The sequence below is a fragment of the Urocitellus parryii genome, chromosome 1 (genome assembly GCF_045843805.1).
Source record: "Urocitellus parryii isolate mUroPar1 chromosome 1, mUroPar1.hap1, whole genome shotgun sequence".
NCBI classification, from domain to species: domain Eukaryota; kingdom Metazoa; phylum Chordata; class Mammalia; order Rodentia; family Sciuridae; genus Urocitellus; species Urocitellus parryii.
Window position 1 is genome coordinate 268815463 of NC_135531.1, and position 26155 is coordinate 268841617.

Consider the following 26155-nt stretch of genomic DNA (forward strand, 5'->3'; position numbering starts at 1 on the left):
TATTACCATTTTATGAGCTAAGTATGACTTAATTTCCACTTGATTTGAAAGTGACAGCTCAGAGAAGCTACCGACTAAAGGTATAAGTCAATCAGTCATTGGAGATCAAATCAGAATCCAAATCTGACCACCCTAAAGCCAGTCCACTTTCTAGTTCCATTCACATGGTCCAGGCTGATCACTTTGCTCTTCTGGTACTTGTGCTCCTGCCTACCCCCCAACATATCCTCCATGGAGGATGGAAAACAGATAATGTAGCAACCCTACCTGAAAGCCTTCAGCTAGCATGCAGAGTCTAACCAAGCTCCTTGCTGTGGCCTACAGGGAGCCAGGCATGACCCACTGTAGGCAGTCTCATTATTTTTGGAACAATCAGTAGTAAAAAGGAATCATTTAAAAACTATACCATATATGGCCAAAAAAAAAAAACTATGAATATGATGTCTCAATAAAAATAAATTACATTCACATGAAAGATCTATTTTGTGACTTCTCCCGGGTTGTGGCTCAGTGTCAGAGCGCTTGCCTCGAATGCCTGAGGCACTGGGTTCCATCCCCAGAAGCACATAAAAATAAAAACAAAATAAAGGTATTGTGTCCATCTACAACTAAAATAATAATAATAATAATAATAATAATAATGTTGGCAAGGATGTGGAGAAAAAGGCACACTCATACACTGCTGGTGGGACTGCAAATTGGTGCAGTCAATATGGAAAGCAGTATGGAGATTTCTTGGGAAAATGGGAATGGAGCCACCATTTGAGCCAACTATCCCTCTCCTCAGTCTATACCCAAAGGACTTAAAAACAGCATACTACAGGGACACAGCCACAGCAATGTTTATAGCAGCACAATTCACAATAGCTAAACTGTGGAACCAACCTAGATGCCCTTCAATAGATGAATGGATAAAAAGAAAAAATGTGGCATATATACACAATGCAATATATTGCTGAATAGCAATAAAAGAGAATACAATCATGTCATTTTCAGGTAAATGGATGGAGTTAAGAGAAGATAATGCTTAGTGAAGTTAGCCAATCCCAAAAAACCAAATGCCAAATGTTTTGTTTGATATAAGGAGGCTCATTCATAGTGGGATAGGGAGAGGGAACATGGGAGGAATAGAAGAACTCTAGATAAGGAAGAGGGGTTGGAGGGGAGGGGAAGGGGCATGGGGTTATTAATGATGGTGGAATGTGAGGATCATTATTACCCAAAGTACAGGTAGAAAGACATGAACTGGTGTGAATATACTGTGTATACAACCAGAGATATGAAAATTGTGCTCTATATGTGTAATAAGAATTGTAATGCATTCTGCTGTCAAATATAAACTTAAAAAATAAAATAAAAAATCTCTCTATTATTTTAGTAATGTAGATATAATAATGTGCAAGCTTAAAATTTCAGAAAGATTTGTATAATGTATGAATAATTATTAATATGATTAAATATAATATAAAACTAAATTTTATTGTTTGTTCACCATAGGATAGACTAATGCAAGATCTCATTTCATCTTCTCTAGAGTCTATAAAAGAAATACATTTTTTTCTCTGTATAGAACTGGAAGTCAATTTAGAGAAATTAAATAATTCACCCAAAATTGTACAGTAGCAAAAAATAATTTATAAACTGCTGATCCAGAAGTTAAAATCTAGGTTTTCAAAGTATTTGCTCCCCAGCACTAGACCTTGCAGACTTCAGATTATTATTTTCAGAGCCATCAGCCATTTTTAAGAATTTGGAAGATAAAAATGGAATGGGAAAGAGAGTTGTCTTGGAAGCATGTTCCCGTGCCTGGCATCTTATCAAGCTCAGCGTCTCAGGGCTCATTTTCAATCTCTTCTGGTCTTTCCTTTAACTACTGCAGTATCTCAATCGATTCTCTGCCTGCAGTTAATCCATTGACTCTGCTCTGCACCATGCTTTTAGCGTCACATTAAAGATAAGTGTGTCCCGCAGGTCAGCAAGTACACCCCTATTTCGGAGCTTTGAATCTTACATTGTATTTGTTGTTTCTGTAAAGTAGGGTAAAGATTAGGAGGTGGGAAATAAATGCAGGGGTGGGGCATGGGGGTGTGATGTGTGTTTTGGGCCTGGGCTGGAAAGAGTTCATCTCCCTGGCCAGCAAAGCTTGCCATGAGGTTTCAGGAAAGTTACTGAAACTCTGAGGGTCCGCCAACTTTACTAGATTGTCAAGTGGCTGTGAGGATTTCTCAGTCATACTTAAAGTCTCCTTCACAATGATGGGGAAGCCAATGTTTGTAAAAGCTCAATAAAAGTATAAGTATTGTAATTGTAGGTTACCTAATCACTTAGTCTACACGACTTGGAGTGCTTCAGTGGCGTCCTTCACCTTTGCAATGAAATCCAAATGCGTCAATGATAAATGTGTCAACGTGTTCTGGCAGAAGGCAATCTAGACATGGCCTGGTTACCTCTCCACACATCTTTTTTTTAATGTTGGTTGTTCAAAACATTGCATAGTTCTTGATATATCATATTTCACATTTTGATTCAAGCAGGTTATGAACTCCCATTTTACCCCGTATACAGCTTGCAGAATCACATCAGTTACACTTCATTGCTTTACATATTGATAAACTCATGTCTGTTGTATTCTGCTGCCTTTCCTATCCTCTACTATCCCCCCTCCCCTCCCCTCCCCTCCCCTCTTCTCTCTCTACCCCCACTACTGTAATTCATTCCTCCCCCTTGTACTGTTTTTCCCTTTCCCCTCACTTCCTCTTGTATGTAATTTTGTATAACCCTGAGGGTCTCCTTCCATTTCCATGCAATTTCCCTTCTCTCTCCCTTTCCCTCCCACCTCTCATCCTTGTTTAATGTTGGTCTTCTTCTCGTGCTCTTCTTCCCTAGTCTGTTCTTAGTTACTCTCCTTATATCAAAGAAGACATTTGGCATTTGTTTTTTAGGGCTTGGCTAGCTTCGCTTAGCATAATCTGCTCTAATGCCATCCATTTCCCACCAAATTCTATGATTTTGTCATTTTTTACTGCAGAGTAATACTCCATTGTGTATAAATGCCACATTTTTCTCCACACATCTTTCCCCACTTTTCCACAGTCTCACCCAAAGACAGTTCCCAAAATGTATTACTCACTTTCCGTGACCTACTCACATACAATGACCCAATCAACCCAAGCTCCTATCCCTGGACTTTTCTCCCCCACCCCCCCCCCAATGCCACTTTTCAGACCCAAACTGAGCTACCCTCTTCCAGACCTTTTTGAATCATGCTACCCAGGCCCAGCTTAGAAGCTTCTCCTCCACGTCCTACCCCACTCCCGGTGTGGGGTAAGTATTTACTTACTCATGTTTTTTCTAATTCTGCTGAGACTCAGGAAAGGAAAGGAAAGGAAAGGAAAGGAAAGGCCCCTCCATGCATTTCATTGTGGACTCTTGAGAATGACATTTAATTACAAATCAAATGATAATGCTATTCCAAGAAAAAGCCATTTACTTGACGGAGCTGGAATTGGTGCACAAACCTGCAAGACAGTGGTCAGTGCTAACTAAGGAATGCCTTGCCATCCTGGGTGGGTGTTTAAGTTCTCCAAGAGTCTTCACCAGACTGCATCCACCACCATTCTGCCATTGGAAAACTGATGTTTTGTTACTCAACAAGATCCTGCTGCAGCTGAGATGTCCCTCTCTCCTACAGCCATTGCTTCTTTCCACCACCACCCCACCCACTCTCACACCAGTGAGTTAGGGCTGGCAGCACTATAAAGATCAGGCCACTGCAGCCAGCAGGCAATATTCCAAGACCTGGCTCTGTATTATATTAGAGGAATAAACAAAGATGCATAATGCCTTGTGAAACATAGAAAGCCAGTTTCTCTTGTGAGCTTAAATAATCTGAGTGGAGTTCTGACTACAACAGTAAGCACTTATTTAAAAACCCACCGAGGACATATTCTAATGAAGCGTGGTGTGGTGGAGATTTTACTAAAATGAAAAGGAGAAAACCTGAATTGTATTCCTGCCTCCCCTCTTACTAGCTGAATGTTGTGAAAAGCTAAACAATCATTGGGCTTCTCTGCAGCACACTCTTATAAATTGAGAATCAGATTCTTGGGCTTGCTTCCCCATAAAGATAACAGAAAGATCAACACACAGGTTGTGTGAAATTCTCACACATGATACAAACCACCATAGACACATAATGTGACTCCTCAAACTCTTTGATATTTGCAATTAAAGAAAATTCTAGCAATATAGAAATACAGAAAGAAACACTGTGTTACAATCAATTCTCAAGACCTTTTCTTGAGAATATTAGTTTCTAGTATTAAATTTGAGAGTAAGGACAAAGGGGAAAATAAGGGAAGGTAAGTAACTAAAACTAAATAGAATAAAGTTGTAAAAGAAGATGTGCTTGGATTTTGCAAGAATAAATTTAAGAAATGTATTTCTTATCACTATTTCCTTTTTTTGTATTCTATGGGCATGACATAGGTCTGAGCAAAATTTTAAAAAGAAGAAGGAGGAGGAGGAGGTAGAGAAATAAAACATATAAAAAGTTCTGTAATTTAGACTAAACCGTGAGAGCAACCAAGATTATTAAAAATACAGTGGATAAATGGCGAAATGAAATCATGATGTGGAAACTGACATAAGCAGTGATTTTGTTCCTTTCTAAAAACTTTTTTGTTTGTTTTTAGAAAATGTTTAATTGAATTGAATTGAATGACCATGAAAATTCATATAGACTGAAAGAAAAAAAAGCATAAAGCACACTGATCGAATAATATACTTATTAAGCCTATTCAAGTTGAACTATTGTCTTTATTTTTAACATTGGATAAACATTGTGGCAGAACATTTTTAAGAAATGAAGTTTTAGAATTATCAAATATATATAATAAATTTAGCTACTAATTAGATATTGCCAAGTCTAAATTTCTGTAAGTCCTTTAAATAAAGACATTCTTTTTCATAAATGATTCTTTGTGAGATTTTAGAGACCTGATTTTTAGTAGTCTCATAATTATCTGTGTAATCATATTTATATCATAATTTTCTTGCCAAATCCTTTCTTCATTTCTAGTGTAAGGGTAGAATAAAATTTGGCTTTATCCAATAGTCTTATAAATGACATTATAAATCCATCCATAGGTTAGAGGTTCTGGGATGTAGGAATTACGATTTGTTTTGTCCTTTTCTCTCCCCAACATCTGGGACCTCGCACAGATGTGCTGAATTCATGGAAGCCCTAAATGCCCTCTGTATTTTCTTAGTGCAATTGTGAGGCACCCTCCATGTTACATTATCAAAAAGCCTTTAAGACAAAAACATACAACTATCAAATTTAGTATTTAAATCAATTACAACTGAAAACAAGCAAGCCCATATAATTGAGGTACAAAGAATTTCTGTGCTGCATAAGAACCAAACATAAATGGTAACCAACAGTTTGATATCATTCAATAAATATGCCAAGCAAATTGACAATCAACCAAAGTTGGAAGTGGAAGAATTTCAGGATGGGGGGATACAAACATTCAGACCAAGCAGTCTTCAAAAAGGAAAACCTAAGCACAAGGGTGCCCCTCCCAGACCCTTCTCACCTTTGCTCTCTAAGGAGGGGCTGCTGCGGGGAGTGCTTACTTAGCTTCTGGAGCCATGGTTTCTAACTGGACTTGGCAATGAGGGATCCCAGTAGATGGGAGAAGGGAGGAAAATGAAGCCAGGATGTGTGCCCCCTGGCTCCCTCCTGTGAGGTCGCCTCTGGCTGTCTGTAGCCCTCCATCAGAGGCTCCTGTTCTGCAACACTCCCTTTCCAATCTCCAAGGAGCTCACCTACTCCACCTCTTCTGCTCGCACCATGTTGCTACATAGTCCTTTGTGCTTCCGCAATTCAAGTTTGCCATCTATTTTTGATTGACTTGATCAGTCAGGACTGATACAGACCATGAATGCCAGAAAGGACAGACCCACATACTTCTACAGGGGCTCTCAGGCCGCCACTGTGTTTCTCGGAAAAGTTCACTTCCTGCGAGCAGGTCTCTCCTCTTCCAAGCCCATGAAGCAGTTAATGATTTCCTCTAAGTAAATGCAATCTGAAAAAAAAAAAAAAAAAAACCTCCACCTACAATATACCTTGCTGCTGGGCTTCTCACCCCTTGTATGTACCTCCACGTGCAGGTGACCCTCCTCCCTTGAGGAGGATATTTGCTTTCCCTCTACAAAGCCAAGAGTCCACCGGAGTGTGTTTGCAGAGGGGGAGCAGCTCAGAGGGCCCCAAGGAAGAATTTAAACTTTGAGCTAAAAAAAGAAAAAAAGAAAGACTAATTTTTCCATTTTTACCCATTGAGATTGAATTAAAAGGTGGAGGATCAGGGACAAGCCAGAGCAGCTTTCAGAACTTCAACAAGAAACCCTCAGCCCAAGAAAGTGCAGCTGGCCCACGAAGAGTTGGCATTACACCCCTACCAAGCACTGACAGATTTGCTTAGGAAAATGGTCAGAACAAATGCATGTTCTTTCTTTCATGAGTTTCTTTTTTTTTTTTTTTTTTTTCCTGGTACAGGGAATTGAACCCTGGGGCACATAACCACTGAGCCATATAACCTGCCCTTTTTTATCTCCTTAATTTGACACAGGGTCTCATTAGGTTGCTTAGGGCTTTGCTTTTCTGAGGCTGGCTTTGAACTCAGAATCCCCCTGCCTCAGCCTCCTGAGGAGATGCTAGGATTACAGGCATGTGCTACAGCACCCTGCTCTTCCAAGAGGTTCTTAGTTGGAAAGACAGATTTGTCCCCTTGTGCCTCACCTAAGATCCTCTCAATCCTCTCCACCAGGGATTCCCAGAGTGTTCTGGTCACAGATTCTTTCTACTAAAGAATCTGAGAGGCCCCATCCCCGTCTGGCCTCCCTGGCTTCCTTTGTCTGGCAACATGACAGCTGGCGTGATATGAAACTGGAGCTAGCGTCATCTGAAAGTGCTCCTCACCGGCTGCATCTGCCCACTATATTTCTATTTATCTTAAAGATTCAGCCCTAGGAACACTTTCTCTGAAAAGCTTTCCAATGAAGGTGGAGCCGTACCTTCTCCTTGGGTCCCTGTACTAACTTTTGCTACATTTTACTTTGTGTTGCAACTGAGTGTTTAATAATCTGGTTCATTCTCTTCCCTGGGGTCTTTTGGCAGCAAAAACTTTGTCTTACTCATCATTGAAAACCCAGTGCCCAGCTTGTCGTGGAAACTCAGTCGGTATCCAAGACATTAATCAATTAATTTGGAAATAAACCACTGCCTCCCTCACTCACTTTACAGTGAGAAGAGCCCACGTTTGAAGAGAGATTTTCCAGGCTCAAGAGCTGTAGGCAGAATGATGGAAAGTCTCCCATGTCCTCAGATCCATGCTTAGAACTTCCCAAATCCCCAGGGACCACAGAGTCACCATGCCTCTTGAGGAAGAGACCAAGCACCACCAGTGTCTGCACAAAGAGATCTCATAGGCCTCCATAGGCCTCCTTTTTTTCCAGGAAGAAAAGACACTGCTCAGCAAGTGAACATCACTCACCCTCCTAACTCCAAGGCTCATCCCCAGGCACCATAACCAGAACTGCTGTCTTCTCACATCTTGCTGTCCACCTTAAAAGGCAACAGTGAGCCAGGCAGGCACACAAGCCTCTCAGCACCTTGGGAGGCTGAGGCAGGAGGATTGCAAGTTCAAAGCCAGCCTCAGCAACTCAGCGAAGCACTAAGCAACTCAATGAGACCCTGTCTCTAAATAAAATACAATATAGGGCTGGGTATATGGCTCAGTGACTGAGTGCCCCTGAGTTTAAACCCCTACAATAGAAAAGACAATAAAAGACAATAGAGAGGTTTGGGAGAAGATAAGGGTAAGGTGTCTTCATATTCCAGAGCAACTTTCCTCTTTCAGGTGTGCTATCAGAATAGCCCTGACCAATGCTTCCAGGCCCAGAAAACTTCCTTGGTCAGGTGCAACCAAGGCTTCCAGGCAGCCATAGGCATCTTCCCAAGCTCTTGCTTTGTCAACCTTCTTTGTATCCATCTCTGGATTCTAAGTTTTATGGTCAGTATGGACCCCAGTACTGGTCCCTCTTTTTTATAATTACACAGATCACAATACAGCCGAGGTCCACTTTTCTAAACAAAAAAGCATTTTGCTTTTTGGTTCTAATCCTCCCAGTGGTGAATCCAACAAATCCCCACCTAGTTCCCTCTGCAGTCATCAGAAATATCAGAAAGACAGCTTTTAAGGGATTCATTAGGCTCTGTGATTCCCACTCAAGCCCCAAGTCTTTGCACCATTCCAACCTTAAGAAATCTGTGTGCTTTTGATCCTGAGCCAAAGGTGCCCTGGTTCAGAAGATGATGTATGGAAAGTATTTATTTATTCATTCATTCATTCATTTGACAGATGGGTTTGGTGTCCAGTATGAGTCAGACATGGTTCTGGGATGTTGGGCCACAATGTTCAGCAGTCCTCAGGAAATCTATTCCAAAGGTAAAAGAAATTTGTACCGCAGGCATCTGGCGAGAAGACCCCTGCCCAGCTTGCACTAGTCTGAAGCTAAGGCTGGTCTTATGAATCTTTTTTTTTTAAATACTGCCACTTGCCACCTGTGTTCCTTCATGTTTGACCCCAGCTCTCCTTATCTATAGATGATTAAGCACCAAAAATCATTCACTCAGAATAATCGAACCTCTTTATCCTCAGGATAAACTTCCCTCTTGTAGTCACCTTGATGCTGGTCCCATGTGGTAATTTTAACTCTTAATCATGTAGTGTGAGGATAGATCTTATATGCCAATTTCACACAAAAGGTGTGGATTAATCCATCCCCACCTCCATTTAAGGCTCTCTAAACTCATGAGCATGAGCCAGTGATCTTGTTCATTACTCTGGTTTTAAATGCCAACACTAATAAAGATGCCCCTAACCATCTTCATGTAGCCAAGTGTGTGCAAAAATGCACTTTCACATTGGGCTAAGTAAAAGCTTCCGTCACAGATGTGAAATCTGATATCTATTCCTAGGAAAATTGTTATAACCTCAAATTAATGAGTTCAAATTCTGATTTTCAGTTTTCAATGTGGGTTTTCAAATGGACTCCAATAACTAGATGGACAAGGGAACCTCATAGGTAGGTTTAAGCTTGGATGAAGGCCAAGGGTTCAAAGCCTTAAGTGGCAGATTGTCCTGTGGAATGAGATTATAGAATCCAACTCACTGTGGGGTTCAGGTTCAAGTTCTCATTCCCCTGGAGATTGATTAGTTGTCTAAAAAAAAAAAGTCAGGGAAGAACAATCTATGGAGACTTTTAACAGGAAAAACACCAGCAGAGCAACAGCTTTCAGAGAGATGCAGAAATAAGAGGAGGGGTACAAGAAAAGATGCGTGTCATACATATCAAGTTCTAAGATCAGGAGATGGAAAGAAAAGTAATCATCTAAGACCAGCTTCTGTTGTAAAATTCAAATCCTGGTAGTATTTATTCGGTAATATTGGGCGTGAATTAACATTTTTTTAAATAGGTTTTTTCAACTTGACTATGGCAAAAGCACAGGTTGCCATAATGAAGTGGGTATGACAAGCCGCATTGATACACTAAAACAGCTTCTGCCTCGAGGCTGGTAGAAGTCTCAGCCTGCTTCTGCTATTGTGCCACATGTAGCCAAGGCCCAAAGGCTTGGCAGTACTGGGCCTTAGTCCATTCATCTGTAAATTGAGGCCAATAACACCCACCTGCAGGATTTCATGAGGATTGAACAACATACCAAAAGTAAGTGTTCAATGACAATTAACTTTCTTTTCTCTCCTTATATTACTTTTAGAATACATCATTGTCAGCAAAAGAGCAATAGGTTGATCAAAAGAGTAAGTATATGGGTCAAAATGAGGTAAAGCATTTTAAAATTTGAAAAATTTTACCTGCTGCACTTTAAGTCCTTGGGATTTTTAAAAGATAAACTCACTTACTTTAGGTCAGTTGACCTATAGAAGTCTCTGCAATGATGTTCCAGAATGTTCTACAGCAAAGTGGCCCAATACAGCAGCTTCTGGCCATATAAAGTTATTGTGTACTTAAAATGTAGCTAGTGCAGCTGAAGGACTTTTTAAATTTTATTTATTTTTAATTTCTTCAAATTTAAATAACCATGCATGACTAGCATTTACCAAACTGGCCAGGTCTTCTAACCATACAGTCCTCCACATCAGTCTAGACTGAAGGAAGCAGAAGAATGTGAGTTTAAGCACCTAGGTTCTGAAACCAGACTGTTACTGGGTGATTTCACATACGCTCCCTATGCCTCAGTTTCCTCATATGTAAAGGAGGCATGCTAGTGGATCCCCTGACATAATGGAGGACTAAGTTAAGAGCTCCAAGGTATTATGACTGTTTTCCCTATGACAGGCCTCACACTTGGCGAAACAGTGCATTTGGTCCTGTGCCTCATCCACTAGGTCACAGGCCCTGCCGTAACACCAGTGTCCAACACCATGCATGGCACATTCAGACTCCATTAAATAAGTGTGGGACGGAAGAGAGAAGGAGAGAGGCAGACACCAGGGGAGAAGGATGAAAAGAAAGAAAAGTGAACAAAATGGGCACTGATTTTCATATGAAGATTGAAAGGAGCTGCCAAAATAAAATAAATAATTAACAAGCACTTCAAATAAAAATGTCAGTGGACAGGACACTTGGGGATGAAGATGGAGCCCAGCATACTGGGGAAAACACTCTTCCAAGTGACATTGACAGTTCTGAATAGAGCCAGGGGGAGAGGAGAGGCCACAGGTGGAAGGTTTGCCCGCATTCCACAGCCTTGGAAATACAGATTCCAACCCAAGCACCTCCAAGAGAACACAACTGTGGGTGGCACGTCCTTATCTGTCCTTTGCCCTGATAGGTTCCTTCCCATCAACAAGGGACTTCAACAAGGTACAGTCTGCTCTGTTGGCCAAGGTTTTTATTATACTAAATTCACCATCCTCAACCCCCCTCCCCAAAAAAAGCAGGATTGGGTAAGTTTTCATAACTGTTTATTCATTATAAATAGTAAATATTTACTGCACTTTTTACATGAAAGACATTTTTACAACACTTTGTTGTTGGCTGAGGCTGCAACACAAAGATCCTAGTTCTCTCATTCCATCGCCCTTGTCCAATGCAGGAACGAACCTCAGTTCTACGCCTAGTGTCGTCTCACTAAATGCACTACAGTCACCGTTCTTCGCTCTAAAAGGAATGTATTTTGTGCCTACCTCACTCATGATTCCAAGAATAGAAAGAAATAAATAACACTGCCTTCCACCTTTCTTGTTCCTCTTAACATTTCAAAGAAAAGAAAAAAAATTTTTATTGACATTCTAAAATGTCACCACATAAACGTATGTAAACCTCGGTTCCTATAATCTTTTAATATTGGATATCATTGTATAATTTAAAAGTACATGAGAGCCACGTGGACATTTCTGCTCTTGCCCTGCCTTTCATAGAAAAGAGAAGAATGTAAACGTCATCATTTTAAAAAGCACTATTCTCTGACACGGTCTCTAATCAAAAGGAGCAAGCCGGGTGTGGGTTGTTCAGCAAATGGCAAACATCACTGCATTCTACCACAATGAATTCCGGGCTGCAAAAATAAAAGCCCCTGCAAAAATATAGTTCTGGTTTCATTTCTATCACTCTGGCCGTGGCCAAAGTGTCTGTGAGGTACACAGTATTGCACACGGAAAAGCAGGTATGTGACGCAAGTCACTTGGCCGGGCCCTCCCCCTGCCCGGGTTGGCTTCCAAATGAAGGTGAATTGGAAAAATGTCATACACCTCTCCCCACACCGGAAAAGAAAAACAAGCTTTTCTTCCTGTCATCTCACATCCTGTTGGCAAAACGTGTCCGGGACATTTATTGACAACTAGATTCTAAACAAGGATAGGATAACAAATAATTTATTATTGGGGAGGTCCTTTACATCTAGTCTAGCTTCCTAAAAATATGGTGGCCTTTATTTTTAGATTAATTTCCAGTGTGTACAAGTCAGGGATTCCTCCTTTCCTGCTTCGATAAGTGAGCAGTTTTAAAGTCACCGAAGCGTCAGCCTTGGACATCAAAATGTGTTAGAGAGTTTCCTCCGAATAGACTCTAGAACATTCTGCTTGCTCAAAACAGTCCAGGAGTCTCAGATAAACACACAGACACACACAGAATGGAATGTTTGAGCTCCTTGATGATCAGCAATAAAGAGTTGGGATATTTGGATTTGTAGTCAGGTTGAGCCATTGTTTTGAAATGTCCCTTGAGTCTTTTGTAGCTCCAGGTCCTTATCTTCTCCGCTGCGGTCATCCATCCTGTTCAAAAGAAGCTGAAACCAACTTTTGCAGAAAGAAAATCAATTGCTGCTCTTTGCCTCCACCTCCCCCAAAGGATGAATTTTATTTATTTATTTTTTTTCTGAGAAGACTCTTCACGTCTAGGCTGTGGAGACCAGAAGCAGGGCCAGTTTTAGCTCCAAGTGGACAGTTCGTTTATGCAATATCTGGCTTGAGATAATGAAAGGCACCTGTGAGGAAACACGCAGCTTTTTAGGTCACGCTGGGACAATTCACAGTAAGGGGCAGTATCAGCTACAGGCTGACAATGTCATACTTAATACCGTGGTATCAAAGGATCGAGACTAATATTTTTATTCCTGAGACAAGTTTGACATAACTCTGTGTCCCTGGGATTATACCCTATGTGATCCTTGGGCTGACCTCATTAAGAACATGTGTTTGTAATGCCAGGGGTTATTTCATGTGGGCCAACCCTCATGTTTTACCTACTGGCAATCAGGTTTTATGTCTCAGCAATTAATAACCACAAGATGTTGTGGGCCTCAGTTAAGAAAATAATTATGTAAGGGAGCCCTTACTGGAACAATCAGCTGGTCTTGCCACAAAATTGGTACCGGGACGCAAGGCTTCATGATGCCTGACACTCCCCCTTCTTAAGCAAAAGGTGAATTTATCTCCCTTCCAGGAGTGATCACCCCCTAGAAAGTCCAAGGCTTACTTTGTCCGTACTGCCCATATTGGTAGCCCGTGACAGGGTCCATACTGTAGCCCGTGGTGCTATAGGTGGGTGGACAATAGGACTGAGATGTTGGCAGACTGTCCAAGCTCTTCATATGGTCTAGTCTCTGACTGCAGCTGGCCGACACCGTGGTGGTAGGTTCCAGGCCCCCAGTGAGAGGGGAGAGCGCATAATCGGTCTGAGGCTGATGAGGTACCCCGCCATGGTTGGTCAGGAGTCCCATTACCTAAAAGAGACAGTCAAGTTAGAAGACATCAGCACGGAGGGAGCACCAGACAGTAGCCCAGAGCTGAAAGAATCACTCGCACGCACGTCCTATTTTTCTTTCTTTGGAAATCTGATAAAGAGCTATTCCTAAGACTGGGACCTCAATTCAAAGTGGCAGCGATATTACATCATACCCAATGATAACATCTGATTGCAGTTTCAGAGAGAAAGGGGGCGGGGAGGGAGAAGGGAGGGAAAGGGACAAGGAGGAAGGAGAGGAGGAAGAGAGACAGGGGAGATTACACTATGTCCCCGTGATAAAATCAGACTGGAATTTCAAAGGAAAGAAAAGAAGGGACAGAGACAGGGAGAAATTATGTCTGTTCCTATAGAAAAATGTCTGACTATGTATCCCATCTGGAGGTTTCCTATATCATTTAAAATAGGCATTTGCTCATTTTTTTTAAGTGGAGGGTTAGGGGTGTCACTCAGTTTTAGAGCACTTGCCAGGCGTGTGTTAGGCTCTGGATTGGATCCCCAGCACCTCAAAAATGAAAGTTTAAAAAGTTAGGGCTGGGGGGCACAGTTCTGTGGCAGGCTACTTGCCTAGCTTGCACGGGGCCCTGGGTTCAATCCTTAGTAGTGCAAAAGAAAAAAAAAAGTTACATGAATCTAAATCAGGGTTTCGTGTAGGGGTGTTTTGAGACTTGTGTCTTTCCACACTGTCTCAAGAAGGATCCTCCCCTTGTCTTGACTATGCTTTGCTTCCCTGAGGCTTCCTCGAGCATTCCTGAGCATTCCTCGTCCCTCCCACAGGGTCTTGGTTGCTGGGCTGCCACTCTGAGACCTCTGAGAGGTGCAGCCTGCTGCCTCTCAACACCCAACCCAGCACAACACTCAGGACCCACCCAGCGCTATGTGAACCAGTGGTAAAAGATTCTCCAAGCAAAACGTCCTCCTTGTTACCTAAACACTCCTTTCTTCTCTAACCAAGGATGCCCATATAAGACGTGTTAAAAGACAAGCCAGAAAAGCAAACATGTTCTTTAAAGTTAGAACACCTTTCAGGTCAGCTGAATGAAGTGTTCCCAAACTCAAACTCACTGACCCTTGCAACACCTCCTGTTGTGGAAGTAAGTGGATAATTAATTTTGCAGCTGGAAAATGGCCACACAAAAGAGGAAGTGATTTTTTTTCCCATAAAAGCAACAGCAAAATAAATCTGCTGAGTGAAGAGCCCCCAGAAAACACAGTGATGGCAAAATATTTAACCACTGGGGTCCACAACTGCACGACATGTCCATAACCCTCCTGCAGAAAGGAAAGCCAAGCTCTGACTGCAGGCGCTGGTGCTAATTCAGGCAGCAGAACCCTGGGGGCAAGAGCTCCAAGTGGGGCAGGGCTGTGGGTCTTGCATCCCAAACGCATCCTAACTCAATTCAAAATCTGGGATTCCGTGGCTTCCTTTGGGAAAGGTTTGCATAATCTTACAGCCAAACAAATTCTTCCTGAACAAAAGCTTTTAACCCACCAATCTTCAATGAGCCCCAAGAGACCAGGGGAGGGGGGACATTCATCAACTTCTGCAGGTTATCCTCTTTCTCCTCTAGCAGGCTGACCTCCATTTCCTTAGCATTATTGCATGTACACACAGGTGGGAAGGTGGGAGGGTGTGGTAAAGCAACAGTGTGTCCAATTTTGAAAGATATTCCAGGGATTTACATTTTCTTGAGATATGCGGTGAAAAAGCTCTTTTGAAATGTCTGAAAAGTAGTTATATTCTCAAAAATAGAGATTGGCAGCAAAGCACAGTTTTATGAGATTGCAGGAAAGTGAAGGGCACACAATAAAGTATCAATAGGATGCACAGCTTCAGGAAGAATGACTTCAGGATGTTCTCCCACCTACGTGGGTTGTAGTTCCTCCCCTTCCTCCTCCTCCTCCTCCTCCTCCTCCACCACCACCACCACCACTACCGCCACCACTACCGCCACCTACCACCTCTGCCTCCACTCACATTATCTTTCTTGAGCTTCTACAGATAATTTTACAGTGTAAACTTGGAAAATTCACAAACTCCCATAAGTGGAGTTTTATATGATGCTGGGTATGTGTAAACACTAAGCCAATTCCTTCAATGCCTGAAAATCTTTTAGTTAGCAGCTATAAGAAACCCACTTTTTAAATTATTTGTCATTAAAAGAAGAACCTAATGCCAGTTCATCTCAATAACAATACAGATAATTATACATTGTGCAGATGAAAAATTCATAAATTTCACTTGCTACATTAATATACTAAATATATTATCTTGGCTCAGAGTAGGTACCTCTATTTTTAAAGTCTTTAAAACCAAGGTTGTTCAGTGCCAAACACACTTCTTTCAAATCAAGGAGCACATATTTGTATGCTGATCTGATGAGCAAGAATCAGAAAAAAATAAGAATACAGAAAATGTGTCTTTTTTAATGAAAGGAGATAATGATAAAGGGAAAATATTTTGCTGTAAGTAAGCTGTATTAAATTTTAAAAAAGCAGTCTTATGAATTCATCAGTCTATAGAAGAAAAATACTGGTGGCAATAGATAAAAGAGAAATGTATTTTAAATTAATAGTATCCTACCTGAAGATACTTATTTGAAACTCAGTTCATGGTATGTCACTTTAAGGAAGAAATGGAATATTCTAAGTAGTGTTATAGCTGAACAGCTCAGAGCAGGATTTTATTCAGAACATGCGCACTCTCCCATGAGCTATATATGTACATTTTTGTGATAAATTTCTTTTAATCCCCTGCCACATACTTCTCATTTGCATAATTTTGAATGCAGCAATAACTTCGTCTATGGGGAGAAAACAAGAACAAGAAGCATCCTAAAAAAGAACAAACAAGTTCTTCCTAAAGGCTAAAATATCAGCTTATAGGGATGTTCATTTAGCAACTTTTTTGTAGTTGCTGTTTTTGAAAACTTTTTATGGCAGAATTTAACTTTGAGACCTTGGTATAGGTCTTTTGGGGGATGGTGGAGATACAGTACTATCTTCAAGGCCATATTTGTTAGTTCCTCAAAAGTCCCCAGGCAGAGTGACTTTAAAACCCATCAAGGGCTCCCACTTCAGCAAGAGCCCTTGGCCCCATCGCCCAGTATCAACAGTGGCCAATGCCGGGGAGAATGAGGACTGGGGACCAGACATCTTTGGTCCCAGAGACAAGACATCTCCCACAAATGCCTACCTATACTATGATTTTCACATATTGATACAATCACTATCTTAAAATTTGTATAAGGATAGGGAATGGGACATTAATCCCTCCCCTATTTGGTCTGAAATTGAAATTAATAAATAACTATCATGTGAACTACTTCAATATTTTGCACCAAAAAAATTTTTTAAAAACTTGAGAAATATACCATTTTCATAATCTGTCATTTAAAAGTTAAAAGTCTGAGGGACAGAGAGTGAATATATCAATAAAAAAATGCATTACTTTCCCCTAACATAATTTAAAACCTCAAATCTCTGTGGAAGGGTCCCCTTACACTTTTATGTATGTTTCTTTAAAAGCTATTTCATATTTCATGTGCTTCAAGGGAAGCTATGGAAATTTCTTTTTGCACACAAAGAAGTCGGTAAATTAATTTCTTCGAACTCTCTGATACGGTTATAGAGTGTCACCCCCGACATATTTTCTTTCTAGGAATATTGTCAGGATTTCTTTCATACATGCTTTTCCTGCAGCAACTGGTTATTCAAAGCCTAAAATAAAATCTTCATTTGTTGTGAAGTGAACTTTATCCCCTCTCAAATCCTCAGCAAGATATTTCTCCTACAGGGCTGGCATTTTTTCTGTTTGTTTGTTTTTGTAAAAACTTGGGGGTAGGAGGAAAGCACAATTGCCTGGTTTTCATAAACAATTTCAAAGGAAATGAAATAAATTCAAGGATACTCTGTTCTGCCTCTTGAAGGCTGACCACATCCTTATGAGATGCCAAGGAGATCTACGAATGCAGCAAACACAAAGAGCCTTCCTTTAAATAAAGGTCTCTGGTGTCCCACCAGAAAAGGACCAGGGGACTCTTTGGCTGTTTTTACTTTTAGTTGTGTACAGCTCTTAATCAAAGCATATGGAAAAAAAAAAAATCTATTAGGTAGTTTTTGAAACTGTTACCCCAGACACAGCTAATTGTTGCAAGGATGAATGTGAAAAACAAATTCAGAGCCTTGGACTCTCCGGCTCACAATTCTTCTGCCAGTTTCCTCTGTCGTTACCATTATTAGAGACATTTTCTGAAGATCTCTTTAAACTCATTCTCAAGTTTCAGAATTCCAAATAGGTTGTTTATATCTTGATTGGAAGATTATATGGTTCAGGAAAAACTAACTCTTTACAATTGCTTCATGCCGTATTTCTCTTGAATTAATTTTCCTATTGTAAGATTAAATAGAAAAGATAAAAAAAACTATGGGCCAAATTAAGATTTACATTGAAAATGATGTGTCTGGAAAATATTTGTCTTGGCACAAGTGTTACGGTTTTGCCGTCCGTTGAAAGTGCTCCGAGTTTATCCGAAATCTAACATGACTTAGCAAATTAGGGTGTGCTTCTGGACACTTCTTTCCCCTTTGCTCCTGGTCCCTGTCTTTATTTTCTTTCTTGTTCTTAAATGAGCAGATGTTCTTCTGGTTTAACATTTAATAGCACAGTTTCTTTTTAAAACACCCGCTTTGCATGATATATAGGGGCTTTCTAGCCCTCCACCCTTCCCTCAAAAGTCTACTATGTATTTTTTTTCTTTAGATATAATTTATTCCCACAACCAAACAAACAAAAAAATCAAATGTTTAACAAGTGCTTTTTGCCAATAGGGGTGTCACTGGATGGTTAAATTTCATTGACTATGTTTTGGGGACTGAAAAGCCTCCATTTAAACAGCTGAGACTTTCCTAAAAATGTCTTCAGGTTCAAATGCCTTAGGAATTATCCTGCAGTTGATTAGCATCAAAATAATTAGATTTTTGGTCCTGTCTGTTTGAAAGCTGTAAGAGGGAAGTTGCCTGAAGGCAGAACTTTCTCTTAAGGTCTGTATGGTGACCTTCTCACCCATCCTGAGAGTTAGAGAACGGGCAGGACTGACCTTTACCTAACCAAGGAGAACGGCAGTGCAGGCAAAGCACCCAACCAAGTCATTCCTTGGTGGTGGTGGTGGTGGTTGTTTTCCATTTAAATCCTTAGTCCACATTTTGCAAGTAGCTTGTTTAATGCGTGATGAAAGGGCGTGAGTACCAGACAAGTGTGGTTCATATGCAGAATACATTTCCCAGCTGCATTTGTCAAGAGTACAGTAAGAATTGTCTCAGAATATATGTGTGTTCATCTCTCTGGACTATTACGGAAATAACTTTTATCTTACCAATTTCTTAGCGTATCTATAATAGAGCTAAAAAGTTAATTTTTTAGCAATATTAGTTTTTTATTTCCTTTTATTTTTCTGGGTTTTTGTTTGGTTGGGGTATTTGTTTTTGTGGTACTGAGGATCAAACCTGGGGCCTTACGCATATCAGGCAGGTGCTCCCCACCACTGAGCTACATCCCCAGCCCAGCAATATTCTTCAGGGTCTGATGACTGAAATACAAATTTAGACAAATAATTAGCAGAGAAATTCCTTGCAAGAGATGTTTGACCGTATGTATGTGTGTGTGTATATATACATACACACACACATATATATATATACATACTAAGTTCACTTCTAACAAGTGATGAACACATCTACCTATTATCAGCGCAACAAAGCCCCCTAAGAAAAAGCTCATTCCACCTAAATGAAGAAGTATGCCCAGTTAATACAATGGGTATTTGACTATGTTAGATCCATCATGGTCATAATAAAATTCTCATATGTTTTAATTCATTTACGCATGCCTGCATTTAATGTGCTTTGAGACCATGTCTACAATTAATATGATTTATGAGAAAAGAACATGTGCAATTTTGGGGGTACACCATACATTTTTTTTTCTCCTATGAATGAAAAAGTATAAGAAAATGGCTCAAGGAAAAATCGTTGGCCCAGAGCACATTAAGATGGACTGACGGAGCCCTGAGTAAACTTGGGGGAGTTAATGATATCCTCTTATCTGACCCTGACACATTTGCAGCATGTAATTTACAGAAGCTCTGTCCAGGGAATCTTGACAAATGTTCCTAAGGACGTCAGGGCAATGTTCCATGCTAATGTAAAACAGATGTGGGTCAGATACCCCCATTCATCACTTAAGCAGAGTCTCAAACTCTTTCGGGGAGGAATGACATTACCTGCTGTTAACTCTCCTCCTTTCAGGAAATTGCTCCCAAACACAGTAGCCCTCTAAAGGGTATACCCTCAAACCCATCACTGTTTCAAAAACCCATCTGAGAACATGACTGTGGAAAATCAAACATATATCTTGGTTTCATTTCATGACTGCTTCAGGACATATTTGCTCAATATGAATTGACCCTTTGGGACTTAGGATTCTAAATACAGAAAGGAACATGTCCTATGCTTGGGCATCCCACAATACTTGAATGAGCTGCTATTTTAAAATTTCTAATTATCCATAAATTAAACCTACACTTAAGGAAATGCAGAACTGATTCACCTTGATGATCATCCTTTGATGCGAACCTTGTTGAATGTTAACTGTGCAGCTCTGGCTGAGACTCACAAGCAACATCACAAACCAGAGATGCATGTGGCCTTTTAGCAAGAAGGGCTTCAGCTCTGCCCTCCTCAAGCTGAGAATGTTGGGCCACACTATATTCCTTTTCCCCTAAAACATTCCTCTCCACTCAACAATCCAACAGCATGGAAGGCATACATTCTGACCTACTGAAGGAGGAAAATAGTTTCCCAACTCAACAAGGAAATTTTTTCTTTCATCCAGACCATGTATAAAGTGGGCAAATATTTCCATGGTGGCCCAAAGTCAATGTCACAAGAGTCCATCTACCAAACACCAGAAGGCTACCCAAAAAAATGCCCTGCAACCCTTCTCTTCATGGGAAGGAAGGTGCATCCTTAAGAAATAGAAAAAAAAATAAAAATAAAAAACCATTGAAAAGACCAAATAATGCTGGTTTAAGGTTACTACCAATCAGTAGATGTCAGGAAAAAATATATATGTATTTCTAACCAGGGAAGGTAGATGACAGTCTTGCAAAAGTCTAAGAATAAACATGGTCTTATGGGAAATGCACTGGGGTCTCTTTCACAGGCTTTTGGAGAAAGTGCAATGAGCATTCATTGAAGATGCCTGAAACCTGTAGCAGCTCTCCAAATGTGAGAGCACATCTGAGAGCACAGTCTGCCGGGAACCAGAAGCAACTGTGCAACTGGGTGTAAATCCCATCTACCTTAATTCCGCCCCACATCCAATTGCACCAAGAATGCTGCTTGTTGTCTTTTGCCACATGAAAACCTATTGGTATTCCTAATCCTAAATTTGCACATGCAACTCTACCTAGTTGGGAAATATAGGGGCCCTCAGCAAAGTCAGTTCTGTAGGTCTTTGATCTGCAGAAATTGAAGTCTGTTCCTGTAGATAGGAACAAGATAAAAGAATGCTCCCCAAGGGCTGGGGAGATAGCTCTGCTGCTTGAGTGCTTGCCTCACACACACAAGGCCCTGAGTCCAATCCCCATCATCACAAAAAAGGAAAAAAAGGGAGAGAGAGTGCTCCCCAAATCACGCCGTCCCTTCATTTCCAGAACCTTTCTATCGCACCCGTTGTTTCCGCCACCTTTGTCCTTCTCTGGTGAGAGGGAAGCACCTCTGGGCTCCAGATTCTCTTGTCTGTGAGGCTAGGTATCATTCTTCCTGTTCTAATCCAGAATTTTGTATTATAGAAGATGGGTGGCATGTTTTAATGTCTTTATGTCAATATTAAATTGCAATAAAACCAAGAATTAGAAACAGTAGGCCAGCCAGCTCCCTCCTCACCCTTAGCTCTTGTTTTTACTGTAGTGGATTCTCATATAATTATTATCATAGTGATTCAAATATAACCAGTTTTAGAGCATTGTATTTATGGGGACTATCTTATCCTAGCACTAAAATGACTGCCTCTGAATGAACATCAGTTGGAGTCTTTAAGCTGCCTCAGTGGAATTCTTGCAAACACCTCTAGTCACCAAGAGTCTGCCTTTCCTTCTATGTCACTGTTTCCACATTTGCTTTGTTTGTTGGAGACAAGCAAAAGGGCTTTGTTTTGGGGGTTTTGTGGGGTTTTTTTTTCTTGGTCAGAGGTTTGCCTGATAATTTTAAATAAACAATAATACAATCCTTACTTTAACAAAAATCACTTAAAATGGCTGGGACTTGTGTTCCTCAATATAGTTGTATGGGACAATTCTTTTCAAGATTTTCCAGGTTTAGCAAGAAAGTGAAACAGAAGATGAGATAGCTTGAACAACTCAGCTGAGCTAGTGGGTAGCTTGGAATCCAGTGCTTTTGACCTTGAGCCTCTCTTCAGATCCTTGACTTGCACCCATGCCGCAGCCAAGTCATCACTAAATAAGAATTTCTTTCTCTCTCCCTCCCCTCCCCACTATCATGCTGAGATTGAACCAGGGGCATCTTACCACTGAGCTGCATTTCTAGGTCTTTTTATTTTCTTTTATTTTGAGACAGGTTCTCAGTAAGTTGCCAAGGCTGGACTCCAATGAGCAATCCTCCTGCCTCAGCCTCCTGAGTCACTGGGATTACAGGCAGATGCCATCGAATCCGATGAAAATTCTCTTTCTTTTCTCCCTTATTTGCCTTACCTAAATAGTTTAAACTGCCGTATCTAAGGAAAACCTTGAGAGTGTGGAATTCAACAAAGGGGCTGCATGTTCAAGTTGGAGAATGCTGAGTTAAACAAAATTAAACAGTTTTCCATACTTCAGGACTTGTCAGAGCCTTTAGTAGGCACCAGGACCCAAAGGCATATGATTGTGACTTCTAATTGTGCATTCAGAATACTTTTTCCCCAAACCACTGTACCAAAAAGCCAATTTTGGGGGGAAAAAAACTTTATTATGAGGTTCAGTTTGGCTTCTGGGTGCTCAAAGATAATTACAATACAGTTTTATTCCTCTTGAAGCTAAGTGTCAAAGGGACTGGGAATGGAGGCATAATAATACAGTACCACGTATGGTATGTCTTAACAAGATGTAAAGACAGTAATGTGGCATCATAGAGAATAGAATAAGAAATTTTGCATGCAAGAGCTAGGGAAGGACAAGTAGACCCTGCGCTGGAATTTTTCCCAAGGAGTCACACAGAGGATCAGTTCCAGAGGGGGCATTTATGAATCTCAGAACAGATGCGATCATTTAACTGAATTTTTTAAGTGTAAGCTGCCCCAAATGAGACATTAGGATTTTGTAAGAAAAAAAAAACAGTCATTTCTTTAAATAATACTTGCCTCCTTCATTAGCTCAGCCTGAGAGTTAGCTTCATAGCCATCCCACAGCTAAGAAATAACCACTTCTATGTAGAAATACCACCCTGGGATCCTACAAAAGGCACTGGCTCTAATATTAAGCAAAATAAGTCAGGCACAGAAAGACAAAGAACATACCTCTCACTTGTATGTGGGAGCTCAAAAGTTGATCTCAAAGAAGTAGAGAATAAAATAGGGATTAGCAGAGGCTTGGGGAGGGTGTTGGGAGGGAGGAATAGAGAGAGGATAGTTAATGGAGACAGACACAGGGCTGGATAGGAGGAATAACTTGTAATGTTCCACAGCACAGTAGGACAACTATGGCTGACTTAGTTAAATATTTCAAACTAGCAGGTAGAGAAATTTTGAATGTTCACAACAAAAGAAATCATGTAACATGAGATGATAGATACTCCAGTTACCCTGATTGGATCATTGCGTGTATTGTAATGTCACACTGTACCCCTAAATACTGTGCCAATTAAAAACAAAAGCATAGTTGCATAGTTTTAAAACAGCACTATCTCAAAGGCCTCCCAGTTTGCCATCTTTCCATTGATCATCAGCAGGGACAATGGAATCACTAATCCAAGAAACTCTTGTTTACTGACCTCAAGCTAAACGTCAAGAGTAATTTTTAAGTATTATACTTTGAAAAATATACACCTCTGATGAAACCCAGACTGTTTTGCAGAGACAGATTCTTTAGAGGGGAAAAAAATACAACAAAAAATAGTACACAACTAATGACTGAATCAAGTCTCCTGTGTCCACAGTACAAAGCACACATTCAGCCCCTAATTGAATAAATATGCAAGTATTCAGATTTCTGTAGATATTGCCATTTTGCAAATGCAGTAATAAATTAAAAGCTTTACATTGCATTCCAACCAAATATAAAGGGTTGATTCAGACCATTGGCCTTGCCCTAGAATCTACCACAACTTTTCTGTATATTACTGACTACAAAAAAAAAAAAAAACTTTTTATTCTAGTAGCTTAGATATAAACTAAGCAATCACACTCCAATTTTTTTTTCTCCTCAATGGCTGGAGGGATTTAAATGAGCCTAAACACCATGGGGTCATTGCAGTTGATTGGCCCAATGTACAGAAGAGTTAAGTTGACACCATTTCTATTTAAATCAACTTCACAGACACACAAAAAACAGTTAATGCAGCAGGAAAAAATTTTCTTGTGGCTCTCTTCAGTGGCATGATGTGAGATGCAGTGATTGGTTGCTGCTTTCTCCCTGTCTGCAAAAAGGAGATTTGGTCCAAGTCACTGCTACTCTCAGAATCCTCCAGCTCTAACTAACTCAGGAGGCCACAGCCAAAGCCTACTTTTATAAAGCGGGGCTCTCCTCATATTCCTTAAGGGTAGCAACCACAACCTTCAGAACAAACCAAAGGCACTAGGTCCATCCCAGTCTGTGGATTCTACAAATGGAAAATCAAGGCTTTTCAAGAAGGGTTTTCTCTGTTTCAAGAGCACAGCATGGCAGACTGGACACATGCAAAGGGCCCAGGGTTCTTCGGATGTAGCTGGAACAGCCTCATTTATGTTTGTAAACATCCTTGAACCTTTGTGAACGCGTAAGATTCCTCAAGCCCTGGTAATGAGCTCGCGAGCTGCTCTAAGAAAGAAACAAAATGACCCTGGAGCTTTTGAGAAGCTGCTGCTTTGGTCCGGAATGTCTGACCCAGCTTTGTTTGACACCCAACAAATCTCTTTAATCAAAATCACTCCTCTTTCTTCCACAGATGAATTTCTGGAAAGTGTAAAGGGAAGGAAGGGCCTCCTTTGGGAAATGGGTTGGTGGCCAGCCACCTGCTCGTCTGGTTCTTCGCAATGATAAAAGGTGGGCAAAGGGCATGGGATTTGTCAAATGGACAAAACAAATGGCTGACCCACAAGACCAGCAGCAAATAGCTCCTGGATGTGTGCCCAAAGATGTCAGAAAAATTTCTCTCTTGAAACAGGAGCTGGCCGCAACACCAGGGTAAACCCTACTGCTTTTACCTGAATCATCAGCACAAGAGAAGACAAGGCTTTTGCATGGGTGGTGAAAAGGACCTTCATGGAAACATAGAAACAGAAAAGTACCCATGGCGACCATTTTTAATAGTCCATTTTTAATGAATGCATCCCTTCCTTACATCTTAGATGGACAAACAACCATCATCTTGCCTTGCAGCTAAAGAATTTGAGATCATTCGTTAACACTGTGGTCCAAAAAACGACAAGGAAAATCAAAAGCAGTCTCGAGTTTTGTGTACACATATTAACACTTAACTGCTTCTCCCTAATAAGTTTCAGGATTAACAAATGTTTGTCAAAAGAAACTGTGCTGAGCAACTGAAATCTAATTTGAAATGGAACCAGGATAGTCTAATACATATATGCATGAAATGGAGAAGTGGCCTAATAAGCGTAGCTGACACCAAATATGCAATTTACATACATTACACACTAATAATCTCAATTTTAATATTATTCTTTAAAGGCAACTGGATGGGTGGTTGAGTTAAAGGTTTTCTTTTGTAAGATGTGAATTAGAACAGAAGTTGATCCTGGCGTCTTCTGCCATTAACCACAATCTCGTTAGTAAAGATCTCTCTGCTCTTTCTGGGTCTATTCCAGGGAGAGCATCTCAATCCCCCACGGTCGTGAGGATTCAACCAGACTTAGACGAATGGTCAATAAACTTGATGAGATCTGCAGGCCTACTCTTTGTTCCTGAGGTGCTGAGCGGCAAGCAAACATTCAAACATTTTCAAGCCTGGTATTCAAATCTTTATGAGACTTTTTTCTTTCCTCTAGATTATCCATGAAATAGGACAGGTGTACTGGTTATTCAATTACATCTTACCCAAGACCTGGACAAAATTCAAATGAGGCCTCTGAGCATAGCTCTTACCATGGGGATTTATTAATAACAGTTAAAAAGAATAACAGTTAAACGTTCTCTAAAACAAAACCTTTTTTTGTAATTTAAGCCTATTTTTTATATTTTCATTGGTTTCACTCATAAACTAGAAACTAAAATCTGCCCATATGCTCTAAACATAAAATGTGTTCATAATAATCCAGATTTATACCAAATGTATTTTTAAGTATTGCTGAATTGAGAGGTACTCAAAATTTATGGCCTCTGAGGTTGCAAACAGGACTTCCTCTTTTTAAGAAGGAAAAGGCTTTAAATGAGTGTAGGAAGGGCTCAGAAAGCTTCTTGGGTATCAAATGGCTCCGTAGGAAAAAAAAAATGTCAACGATATAAGAGTAAATGAATCAAAACCATATGGATCAAATTTTCCCTAAAATACACAGTTTGAAAAATTAAGGAGGAAAAGTGCTTGGCAGAAATGTGTTTCAGGTTTTACCAAACCC

General features: G+C 40.4%; 1 protein-coding gene across 3 annotated transcripts in view; it reads right to left on the minus strand.

Moving 5' to 3' along the window:
- Positions 1-12539: 12539 nt before the first annotated feature.
- Pax3 (paired box 3) overlaps positions 12540-26155 on the minus strand; it is a 90100-nt gene continuing 76484 nt past the window's right edge. For all 3 annotated transcript variants that reach the window (XM_026390378.2, XM_077799540.1, XM_026390377.2), the window contains exons 8-9: positions 13066-13312; positions 12540-12574 (exon numbers count right to left, since the gene is read on the minus strand). In XM_026390378.2, the coding sequence (XP_026246163.1) occupies positions 12540-12574; positions 13066-13312 (282 nt within the window). The remainder of the gene's footprint in view (positions 12575-13065; positions 13313-26155) is intronic.